The sequence below is a fragment of the Xiphias gladius genome, chromosome 6 (genome assembly GCF_016859285.1).
Source record: "Xiphias gladius isolate SHS-SW01 ecotype Sanya breed wild chromosome 6, ASM1685928v1, whole genome shotgun sequence".
Lineage (NCBI taxonomy): Eukaryota > Metazoa > Chordata > Actinopteri > Istiophoriformes > Xiphiidae > Xiphias > Xiphias gladius.
The window spans coordinates 31,255,868-31,268,430 of NC_053405.1; the positions used below are offsets into that span (position 1 = coordinate 31,255,868).

General features: G+C 39.8%; 1 protein-coding gene across 5 annotated transcripts; it reads left to right on the top strand.

The window, feature by feature from the left end:
* Window positions 1–310: 310 nt before the first annotated feature.
* Window positions 311–11,136, top strand: ttr (transthyretin (prealbumin, amyloidosis type I)). Of its 5 annotated transcripts, XM_040127829.1 has the most exons (6): window positions 318–400; window positions 4,517–4,608; window positions 5,776–5,915; window positions 6,018–6,153; window positions 8,040–8,325; window positions 10,801–10,899. In XM_040127829.1, the coding sequence occupies exons 2-5, from the start codon at window positions 4,543–4,545 to the stop codon at window positions 8,208–8,210; spliced, it is 513 nt and encodes a 170-aa protein (XP_039983763.1). In that variant the 5' UTR covers window positions 318–400; window positions 4,517–4,542; the 3' UTR covers window positions 8,211–8,325; window positions 10,801–10,899. The 5 variants fall into 5 exon arrangements, with proteins under 5 accessions (XP_039983765.1, XP_039983763.1, XP_039983767.1 ...); XM_040127831.1 differs by lacking the exon at window positions 4,517–4,608 and having other exon boundaries at window positions 311–400; XM_040127833.1 differs by lacking the exon at window positions 318–400 and having other exon boundaries at window positions 4,437–4,608; window positions 8,153–8,325.
* The last annotated feature ends 1,427 nt before the right edge of the window (window positions 11,137–12,563 follow it).

The window sequence follows — 12,563 nt, forward strand, 5'->3', positions numbered from 1 at the left end:
GTGACCTAGTGTTTAATACCATGTAAAAGCAATGTCCCCAGTTTGATTCCAGCTGAGGACATTTTGCATGTCACATCGTCACCTTAGAGTTATAGGGTTCTATATTGCTTTTTTACATCACGCCATTTTGACATTATTGACATTTTGTTTAGGTTTATTTTTAGTTTTATGAATCAGTGGCCCTTTAATTAAAATATATATATATATTATCTCCAAAGTCATTCTCTAACTTTTTTGTATAAGGTTCAGAGAGCCAATCAGTGCTGAGAATATACCCAGGAGGACCAGTCAGGTTCAGCGTCTTGACTGTGTCACATCACAGGTTAAAGGAACTGAAAAGATCATAAAATGGTCCAAAATCTGAAGTTCACTGTTTTAGATGCCAGCTAAGTCAACTAAGGTAACCAGCTCATGTTATTACTGACAAGAATGTATGCTATTATAGTAAAGTCAAGTTACTGTTTACAGACTATTTCAGAGATGGCAGCAATGAGGCCAAATTTTTACTATGTAGAAATCTGTGTTAGATGTAGGTTTTTATCTGATGCTCAACATTTTAATGATCCAATTTACTGCAATGCTTCTAACTGAGTTTGTGTCTGTCAGCTTGTAAACAGTGTACTGCAGGAGACACACAGTGATGATAGTGACTACATTCAGAGCTAAAAAAAAAAGATAGAGAGGACTATAACTTGTCCAGACTAAAAAATCAAGTTTGGGAGCAAAAAATATTATAATACACAGTGCTGAAAATCACAGCAGTAGACAGAAACATAAATAGAACAAGAAGAGAACGCATCAGCAAAAACTAGTAGAGAAAATTATTTTTTACTTTTAGCAACAACAAAAAAAAATAATTTAATTAATTTGTGTAATGTGTTCATATCTTTTATCTGAAAAAATTTGATATCACCAGATATCAAATTGTATTTTAAAACAAAGTAAGATTAAATTGTCCACATTTTTGACATCATTACTGCTCTCTTTCATGCCTTAACAGAATTATAGCTCAAAACAAAAATGAGTTCTCATTATTAGAAGGTTCTATGTGCAAAACCACGGCTCAGTGTCCTGCAGATCATACTAGTTGTACTGGGCAACTTCCGTGTGTGAATGTGTGTTACTGTGTGACTGTTTGCCATTCTGCAAAAAGGAGGTTGTGCTAAAGCTTCCCTGAACAAAAAAAGACGAATCAACAACAAAAACAAAAACAAAAACATTTCTTATTAAAAATTTAGAGTGGGATGGTTGATATAATGACCAATAAATATGAACGTCATCTCTACATATCAAGGATGTTCAAACTTTGAACCTCAATATCTCAAAACACTCACAACACAGAAATTTATAATTCAAAGGTCATGATACTCCTTTCTCTCCCCATGTTCCCTGTAAACATCTTTACTGCAAACTATCTAATAATGCAATATAATTTGCAATATAATATTTTTGGCATCCAATGTAGAAATAGAGTTTGCTTGTAAAAAATGTTGTATTGTACAGTATTTGCGTGAGAATGAATTCAGACTCTGGAATACGAGAAGTGACGAATGAGTTATTGTCTTAGTGTGAACAAAGGTGTGTGTTTTTGTTTTTATGGGTTTTGTTGAGATTGAATCCTGAGAAAATCTGAAGTGTCTTGCTCTCATGTCACCAGGAATCTGATCTGTTTTGCCCTAAAGGCTGTCAGATGCGATTGCTTGTGCTGCACTGTCACACTAATGCCTTCTTTTGTATTACCACAAACATCAGGCCAAAGGCATTCCCACTTGTTGACAGCTTCTTAGTTTATATCAATGAACTCTTTGTCCCCAATGGCCTGCTGCAGCAGGTGAGAGGACACCACCTCTGTCAAACCTGTCATGCAACGTGACTTTGAATCACAGAGAACACACAGTCACACGGCTAACCACTAAATCAGGAAAACATTCACCTGGAGAGTCAGGAATGACAATTACATAAAGTAGGAACAACTTTCACCTGCAAAAAAGTATTAATCATGCTTGTTTTTGTAATATCAAAAATCCGGTCCATATAATATATTATCGTGTTCAAATATAATGAGATGAATTCAGATGAATTCAGATTAATATCAGCTAAACCGCAAACTGTAGTAAATGTCACCTTTTTTTTAAAGTCTTTTGGTAGCTCATTGGTTTGTTTGATTAAATTTAAATGGAGCCTGTGTAAGACTATCTGAAGTTCAGTCAAAGCCATGTCTAAAGGGGTCAAGAGACAAAGAAAAGTGGCAAATGAACAGGCAAATGAAAGTAGGCAAATGAACAGTTTCAGAAAAGTCCTCTGAAGCCTGAGAGTGGATTTGTGCATACCATTATATGAACTGCACAGTAAGCAAGATTATTCATTCCTCAGGTTTCTAACAGTGATACAGTTCTAGCTTGTACTGAACACACTCTGCTTCTACCTACAGGTAGAAGACAATAGGACACTATACTAGGCATTTTACAGTATAATATGATTAAGACAATTCACTTATTAAATGAATGCTACTGTGGTCACTATTTTTCCTCTCTAATTCATAAAACCAGGTTTGTAACATTTGCATTAACTTAAACTCAGTGCTTAAAGCTTTAACGAAGAGGCCAAGTTCTGCTATACCATAGTTTCCAGCCTCATAACAAAACATAAAATATATTATCATGTGCTGACATTACTGTTCTTACTTTAGAAAACACCTTTGTTCTGGCAAAATACACATTACCACCTAGAACAAATGGTTACGACACTTACACACTATAAGATGAAGAAAACTGTGACTGAAAGTGATGATTATTTATGGATTATGACTGCTTAAAGCTTTTAAAAGACCATTTTCACCTTCTAAATGTGAATCCAAGGAACCTCTGCAGAGACTGTTTGCAGCTAAGTAAACAGTAATGCTAGCAATGCTAGCCACAGCTGCTGAATTGTAGCATTCTGAGAATTGATAGCTGACGTACAGCTTTAACATAGTAAATAGGTTACTTCAGGAGATTGTGTGTGCACATTGTATGTGTCACCATGAACCATTTAACTAAATATACAAGTAACACCAATACTAGCTTGACAATGCAAAGGAAATATCTATCCCATGATATCCCATGGCAGATTACACTCATCTGAGGCCAATTTGAGTACTGCAAAGAAAGTTCTGCAAAGACTGAAGGCATGTGGCATGACAGAAAGATCTTTAGCTGATAACTTTACCAGTGGACCAGTTTATGTGGGGGTTATGTGATTTTAACCAAAGGTGACCCAAGACTGTGGGGGCATGAGGAGAGGTATCAGATGGATTTGAATGTACCCACGATAGTTTCCAGAGAGGAGAAGAAGCAAAGGTTTGGTGCGGTGAGTGACGCAGGTGAGGGAGCATTAGCGTTGCCATTGAGAGCATTAGTGTTCAGGGGAGCCAGTGATTCACTGGTAATGCCGGCATGTGTCGCTGATGTCCAGGAAAATCGCCTCTGCCCCATCCACTAAGGCAAGCAGGGGCAGAGTCTGTTGATCCCAGCAAAATGTGGCTTCTATCTGCATTCTTGTTAGAGGGAGAAGCCTCAACGCTACTGGCAAGCCTCCTCTTTTGGCCGAAGGGGACATGTGGTGAGGACATAGTCGGTTTGGGTGCAGTAAACGCGCTCTCCGGGTTTCATCCTATGGAGCCGCTTGGCCCATGAGAGGCGGGCCCAACCCAACTGCATCGATTCCTCTCCTGGGGAATTTGAAGCATTGGGGCTCAAAAAAGCTTGGGAAGCTGGTGAAGAGCCTGAGTCTGCTCTCGTAGGGGGTGGAAAGGAGGAGTTTATTTGCTACAGCTATGTCTTAAAGCTTAGGAAGAAAAGACTGTTGAAGTAATTTACTACTGGCCAAGTACAGTTTTCACACGCATCTCTACATGTGTATAATAACGTGTGCAATATCAAAACTGATCTCAGAATGGTGGGAGATGAGTCAAGGGTAGCTTGAAAAGCACACTCGGCTGTAGCTAACTATAACTAGTCACCCATCAGAGATTTGCATCTCTGATGGGTGACTAGTTATACCCACAATGCACGTGGACAAACGGCCAAAAAACGGTGCTCCCCCCTCTGCTTGACAAGCCCCAGCCTTTGTCAATGGTTCAGGGCCACACCCATGAACATGACAGAAATTATAGATGCAATGGCTACTGTGTAGGCTATTGCCATTTTTTTTGTGCATTGCATTGTTGGACAGTAGTGTCCCTCAACAGCACACTCAAAAATCTTACAGTGTTTTGTAGTATGATGCCTGTGGATACTCGTGTCCAGTAGATATGGATAAAATGACTCTTTAGTGCAGGTGAGAGGACTGACTGCTGAAGTGTCTGTACTGGTTTGGTCCAAATCTGATTTAGTCTGAGTTATTCATTGTCCAGGTATTGACATGGTCCACAGAGCTGACAGCAGAGTGGGTGAGGGAGGAGTGAGGACATTTGCTGTTATAAGAGGCCTGAGACTTTGGAGGTCATATGTGAACACCAGTGACTTCTGTCTTTCAGTCTGTCTGTTAGTACATCAGCCGATCATGCTTCAAAAACTACAATGTCTGCTTCTAGCCTCTGCTATGCTGTTCTGCAACACCACCCCCACGGTCAGTGTCTGTGTCTATTTGTACAATCGTGTCAATTTGAGTTTGCGTTACCAAATGAATATAAAAGCAATTATGTAAATTTTAAGACCTATACAATGTATTTATAGAAAACTATAATTGTGTTCTACATACTGTAGATCTCATATTCAGTCTGTTGCTACAGGTTTTGAATATTTATTTAAAATTGTTTTAATTCTGCCAACAGAATTAAAATAACAGAGCCTGATGACACATATCAGGGGATTTTAGGGTGCAGAGTGTGCAGTGGGAGGTTTTGGAAAAAGTAAATTATCTCTATAAATAGTATGTGAGTGTAATTTAATGTAAAATGAGCTCCAGGTGAGCTCAATTTTATATGAAGTTTTCACCAAATATGTTCAGGCATATTTGAATAATGCTTTGACATTATCTATTTTGAAGGCAGAGTGTCACTGTAAAGTCATAATATTTCACCAGGCGCTCTCCAACTTCATGTAGGATGATCAGTATATTGCTTAGCTTTACCTCCTTATTTTAAAAGGGTAGATTTGGCTCCTAGATTAGTTTCCTCTTAGGTTACAGTGAAGTAGCTGAATCTTCTGGTAAATATGTGCAGACCAGGGTTAAAAAACTAATTCCCTGCAGCCAGCAGCAACTACTGCTTTCCTTTTTTTTTAACACAGTTTAACAACTCTGTTGTTCCTGACATAAAACTGCTAAAAGAGAAACTTCTATGAATACACAGCACAGGCCAGTCGACCCAATCGATTTGTGAAGTAGAAGTCAGTTCAGTGACCTGCCTGTAGGTGGTTAACTTTCATGCTACTCTCCTCACCTTCCATGGTAAACACAAGAGATAACAGCTCCTTAGAATGAGTGGCAGCACTGATTATGAGTGCAAAATAAATAAAATTAAATTTAAAGATACAATCTGAAGCTCAATATTTTGGTTTGAAACTGACGTGAGTGTTAATCAACCAAAGAGCTTTAGCCTAAATGTGTATTAGACAGTTAAAACAGTTATAGTATTTTAGTAGTTTTAGGTTTTTATAGCATATTATAGTAAGTAAAACATTGAACACCTGGCAGTCCTGGTACTATGATGGTAGATAGTAGATGTGTGAAAATTGAGGTTGCGACAATGAGCAGCAGAGGATTAAGTGTAGCCCCGGCTTGTGTCTGCTGAAGGAAAAACATGGGGGCTCAGATACAAAGTGTCCTCTGATGGTGAAAATTCTGGATGCAGTAAAAGGAACTCCAGCTGGATCAGTGCCACTCAAGGTGTCTCAGAAGTCTGCTGATGGGGGATGGATGCAGATTGCCAATGGGTATGTATGGTATGAAATATAAGGTACAGTATGTTATATGTCTCCGCTCACTTTATTTTTAATAAGTGCAAGCCATGCAGACAGATTTTACTGTCGCTACAGAGTGACGGATGCCACTGGAGAGATCCATAATCTGATCACAGAGGAGCAATTCCCAGCAGGGGTGTATCGTGTTGAGTTTGATACCAAAGCTTACTGGAAGAATGAGGGGAGCGTGCCGTTCCATGAAGTAGCTGATGTGAGTATAAACCAGTTGTCACAGCTCCATGTCACCACGATGTGAAGAATTCATGTTAATATGACATTAAATTAGAACACATACCTTTTCAGTGTACTTACTCCACCTTTGATCTGAGATTCACCCCCAGATCCAGGTTGTTGTAGAAATCCCAGTAATTACCACAAAGCAGAGAATGTTAATGCTGTTTTGGACACAAAAGGCTGAATAGGCCAAAAGAGATTGGCCAGCAGAGATAACTCAACATGGAAATCCCCCAAAGAGATAGGTAAACAGATATAGACCTAAAGAGACAGGCTAACAGAAACACACCAAAGAAGAAACACCAAGGAAAATAGACAAAACGAGACAGATCAACAGATATACGCCAGTAGAGATGTACCACCAGAGACAGACTAAGAGAGACAGGTGGTCAAATACAGATGATCAATGAAATAACAGACATAAACTAACAGAGTAAGACCAGCAGAGATAAACTGAAAGATGTAGACCATCACAGACAAACCAAAAGGGAAAGGCCAACAGGGAAAGACCAAAATAGATAACCAAGCACAGATAGCTCAAGATAGAATCCCAAGAAGAGACAGTCCAAAGATGTAGTCCAACAGAGATTACTCAACAGAGAAAGGCCACCAGAGGTAGGCCAAAAGAGATACACCAACAGAAAAAAACAAAAGAGAAAGGCCAATAGAAATAGAACACGAGAGATACAAAAATGGAAATAGGCCACAGGACATAGGCCAAAACAGATAGGATAAAAGAGATAGACCAACAGGGAAACACCAAAAGTGATCGACCAACAGATTAGGCCACCAGAGAAAAGCCAGTGGAGAAAGACCAATGAGACAGGCCAATATATTTAGACCAAAAGAGACAGACCAACTGGGAAACACCAACAGAGGTAGGCAAAAAAAAGACAAACCATCAGAGAGGGGCCAATAGTGACTGATCAAAAGACATAAACCAGCATAGTCGGATTTAAGTCACTGACACACGGAAGAGGCCGTGTCAGTCTGCAAGTGAACCAGCATTAGCCTGCCAATCCCTTTCAATGAGCTAAAAAGTCTGCCATTTGTTAGGTTACTAATCTTTTTCAAACCGGATCACTCTCCATTTCACCATCCACACCATTAACCTGCCAGCAAACAGCTTGCAGCCTTGTCCATCCATTCCTGGCAGCCTGCTTCACAAATGACCAGTCTATGGGAGAAATCTTTACAAAGCTGTATACATTACAAGAGGGATCAATCTGAGTTAATCTTTCGGTCACATATTCAGCTGCTGCAGTCTGCTTGTGCGTTTTGGGATCCCGACTGAAAGAGAACTCTTGTAAATAATATAAGACTGAGCAGCTTATTCTGGGGTTGGGGTTGGAACGGGAAGCTGGGTTTTGTGATTTGTGCACTGCTTGAATAATACACTGTGGTTTACTTTGAATTTTGTAGTGCTTTGTGTTTTGTTGTTTGCTTATATTTTTGGGGTTCTGGTCAAAGTTTTCTGGGTATTACAACAGGCTTGTATTTGTACAAGTATCCTGTGTAGGGTATGCAGGTAGAAAACTAAAATTAACATTTTGTCAGACAGTAACTGACTGGCACCCCAGCTCTACATCCGTTAAGCCACAGCCAACAGAGATAGAACAGATGTATTTGGTTGAGTCCCATACTCAATTTAAACACATTGTTGTATGGTTTTGCTGCTGATGTTGTGCAAAAATCATCAACCCACAGAAATGTATTTTCTGTGGAGGTACTCCTTTTTTTTATTTTTGTGGATTTGTTTGAAAAGAGCTGATGAGAGGCCTCACAATGATGTATCGCAGGTTATGAACGTTAGCTTCCCCTTTAAAGATGGGACTTTCTTATTATGTCACTTGGGTTGCACAGCAGGGTGGGCACAGCACCACAGCACCACGTCCTTCTCCCCAGCTAGATTTTCCAGTTCCTCCTGGGGAACCTCAAGGCATTCCGAGGCCAGATGTGATATATAAGCTCTCCAGCATGTTCTGGGTCTACTCCAGGGCCTCCCACCAGTTGGACATGCCCAGAAACCTCTAATGGAAGGCGTCGAGGAAGCATCCTGATCAGATGCCGAAACCACCTTTCGTTGAAGGAGCAGCGGGTCTATCCGAGCTCCATCTGGATGTCTGAGCTCCTTACTCTATCTATAAGGGTGAGCCCAGCCACCATGCTGACGAAACTAATTTTGGCTGCTTGTATTTGCACTGTCATTCTTTTGGTGACTACCCAAAGCTCATGACCATAGATGAGGGTTGGAACTTAGATCGACTGGTAAATCGAAAGCTTTGTCTTCTGGCTCAGCTCCCGCTTCAGTACAACAGTCTGTTAGAGTGCCTGTATTACTCATGCTCATTTTTACCCTCACTGTGAACAAGACCCTGAGATACTTAAAGTCCCTCATTTTATGCAACAACTTGCTCCCAACCTGAAGGGAGCAATCCACCATTTTGTGGCAGAGAACCATGTCCTCAGGCTTGGAGGTTGCCGGCACTCATCTTAGCTGCTTCACACTCAGCTGCAAACCATCCCAGTACATGCTGGAGGTCAGCCAACAGAACCATGTCGTTTGCAAAAAGCAATGACGCGAGTTACATTTTAATGTTATTCCTATCTTTCCTAGACTTCAGTACAGCTGCAATATCATATCTGACCACACAAATTGTTTAAATATAGGGATAACTTGGAAAAGACATTCATAGTGTTGCACACGCCTGTTTGCATGAAAAGTGAAAGAAAGGCCCTGTTCAGACCTGGCATTAACATGCATCTTGGGTGGGGGCCAATCACAAGTGGACAGCTCTAAGTACAGGTGTGAATGCACCCAAGACGCATTGAGGATGCATTTGAGAGCCGATCCCTCAAACTACATTCGAAGGAGGTGTGGGCCGCATATATTCTTTTAAGGTGTGAACACAAATGTGTCCTCATATGTGTTTACCATACATTGATTTATTTGTGGCAACCTGCTATAATATCAACACTGACTGCCAAATATTGATGTTCCTTATTTTTACTATTTCAAATGAGTAAAATCGTAACCCATTGTAATAGTCTCTCTCTCTCTCTGTCACACACAAACACACTGACAATGGACCGTATGTCATTGTCAGACTAGCTAAAAACAACAACACATTTGGCCTTTGCAAACTGAACTTATGTACTAGAGAGAGGAAGTGAGATCAGATCACTAGTGATCACCTGAGACGCATGTGGAGATGCATTTTAATGCCAGGTGTGAACTTTTCCGGAAAAAGTCCCCATTTTTGGTTGCCTGTCCCCAACTGGAGCTGTCCATAGAAATGTCTCCCGTTTTTTAACTGAATTAAAAAACAGACCAGAAAGAAATGCCGAGAAGTGGAGGACACGGGCAGACATCTCACGTTGTGCTTTTTTTTAGGCAAAACAAAGATCAGAGGAAAAGAAAAGTCTAATTAGTTAAGTTATGTCAAGCTTTAACAACAGTTAATATGGTCAACATACATGAGACCGGAACTGTCCCCCTTTTTTATTTCATAGATAACAACATCTGATATTTTAATGGGCAGATTTTAATTTCAGAAATCCGTTCACTTTAACTGACATGTTTACAGCTGTACACTTGTGATCAGATTACCCAATACGTATGTTAATGCCAGTTCTGAACAGGGCCAAATAGTTATGTGAAAAATATAAAAAGGGAGCTGAGAGAGGAGTTCAAATCCTGGCTCCTTTCTCACCTCCAAATAGTGGACCAATAACAGTGTGAAGGGGGTGTTATGTCAGATTGTTGGTTTCAGAAAGTTAGAGAAGTGGCTAGATACAGCCCCCCCAATCTGACGTGCAAAAGATGTGTGGGGGAGTGGAATTTCCGAAGTTTCAGTTCTGACAGGCTATACTGGCCCTTTAAGACACACTGTAATCCACTGTATAACCTGTGTAAAGGCTTATCTTATGTTTTCTGATCTTATCTTGAAGCCTGAAAACGGTACATTAGGACAGTTGTGTAGTCAGGAAAGCAGCAGTATTTACATTAGCATGTTCAAGCAGCTGTTTGCTATTCTGTTGTTTGTCCCCAGTGTGACAAAACACTTCCCAGAACAACATGCCCAAAAGTTGTCTGTTACCATTATCTAATAGTCTATTTTTCTTCCTTATTCACTGTGAATTTTTCATCGATTTTCAATTTTTATCACATTATCTGCAATGTTTGTTTTAAGTTTTTAGCATTCAGTTTTTAGATTCAAATTCGTTTGCACCAAAACCTTAAACATACTGTATTTTAAATGAAACTGAATTCATTCAAACCTTTCAGTAATCTGTAAACCTTCATTCATATCAGTCATGTTGCTTTTAACTTCAGTTTACACTTGGGTTCAGGAATGTATGAATTTTGAGGTGGCTGGTGCCAAACAAGAATAAGGATTCAACTCCACATCAGACTTTTATTTTTCTGTCTCCTGTCTTCAACACTGACTTTATGCTCCATTATATAGGTTATACTGAGTGTAAATGTTTCTTTTATAACCTTGAGGTGATGTGTGTGTGTGTGTGTGTGTGTGTGTGTGTGTGTGTGTGTGTGTGTGTGTGTGTGTGTGTGTGTGTGTGTGTGTGTGTGTGTGTGTGCGTGTGTGTGCGTGTGTGTGTATAGGTGGTGTTTGAGGCCCATGCTGAAGGTCATCGTCACTATACATTGGCCTTGCTCCTCAGCCCATACTCTTACACCACCACAGCCGTGGTCACCGACGCACACCAGTGATACACATCACCCCATGGATATTTATAGTCTGGTTGAAGTATTGGGAAAGTGAGCTGCATAAGTCAGGAGATATTCTGTTTTTTTCTTCTTATCAGCAAATCTTATGTGCTGATCCAAATCAACACTGAATGTCTCCTACTAACAAGTATTGTGTGTGTATCAAAGGCTGATGTATCTTATTCCTCTGTGCAATAGAGCACCGTTTTCATCCAAAAACCATTAAAAATCGATGAGCAAATTGTTGCACGTTCTTTCATTACCATTAACATACACCTTAGTTTATTCTCAGTCAGTCCCCACACATCGTCCTGCTGCCCCAAATAATCACTAGAGCACCAAATGTGATTTAATCTACTGCTGAAAATAGTCCCCCACAAATGCGCTATGTGCTCTCTTTAGATAAAAACTACAATGAGCAGCTTTTTCAGGAGTTACTGAGCCTTTTCAAAAAATGAAATGATGCATTTGTGAGGTGTTTTTTTTATAGATTTATTTATTTAACATCATAGCAGTTGTTGGTGTTTTTCACGGGATTTGTTGACGGTGGAAAAAAAATAGTGCCAGCCTTGTTGTTTAACAGTGACCTGAGCTTCAAAACCACAGTGTCATTACTTGCATATAAATCTGTATTTTATATCAACAGTTGAGTATTACAGTATCTTTCTACACAGACTGAAGCAAATCAAGTTATTTTCTCTGACACTATACCCTTGTGTAGTGTCAGAGAAAAACAGCTGTTTTCATAAAAAAAAACCTTCTACAGTACATGTTCTCCACTTTACTCTATGTGAGGCAACACAAAACCATCTTCAGCACACTAAGTAAATCATCAGCAGTACCCTATTACATACAATATAAACTGTACTTCAGGAGGGTCAAGGTTATCAAGGAAAATGTGCAGATGTGATATTTTATCAAAAAAAAAGTGGAAATGTATATAAACAAAGGGACTCTTTTTAAAAAAATAAATTTGAGAACAAGCTGGAGACTAGACTTAACTCTTTTCACAACAAAGTTAATGTATCATGGGAAATGTGTCATAAGCACGAGAAAATAATGAGACAAACATCAGGTGTGTTTTCCAGAATATGGCAATGAAGTGTTTATTTTGTCTTCTGTTGACAAAAAAAAAAAAAAAAACATTACAAAGCAATGGTTCAACAGCGGACTCAAACTTTTTTTTACACTGTCTGTTACGAAAGACTGCAGGAAGTTTGACAATGGAGCTATGGGTGGGGCGGGGGGCTTCTAGCACATCCTTCTGAGCCAGTGACAGGCAGGAATAAACAGAAACTGAAGGAACCGATCGCATGCAGAGTGTGTGCTACATTAGCAAGTTCATAGGATGGCTTGGTGTGAACTTAGCTTCGTTTGTAAACATGAACTCATGGAAATGAAGAACGCGGTAATCAGATGACCAGGACATACAGAGGATCAATATCAAGCTGAGACTGAAGTGATGTCGTCAAACACCCAGGCTGAAGTCAGCAGGACAGGCGAAGATACCCGAGTGATTTCTTCTGTTTCATTCCTTATTTTAGGTTTCACGAAGCGCTCAGGACATTGCTTAGAAAATGTCTCTGGTGTCATTCAGCCACCAAAAAATACCAACCACCGTGGCCACAAACAATGTTTATGACACCAACACAGTCTTT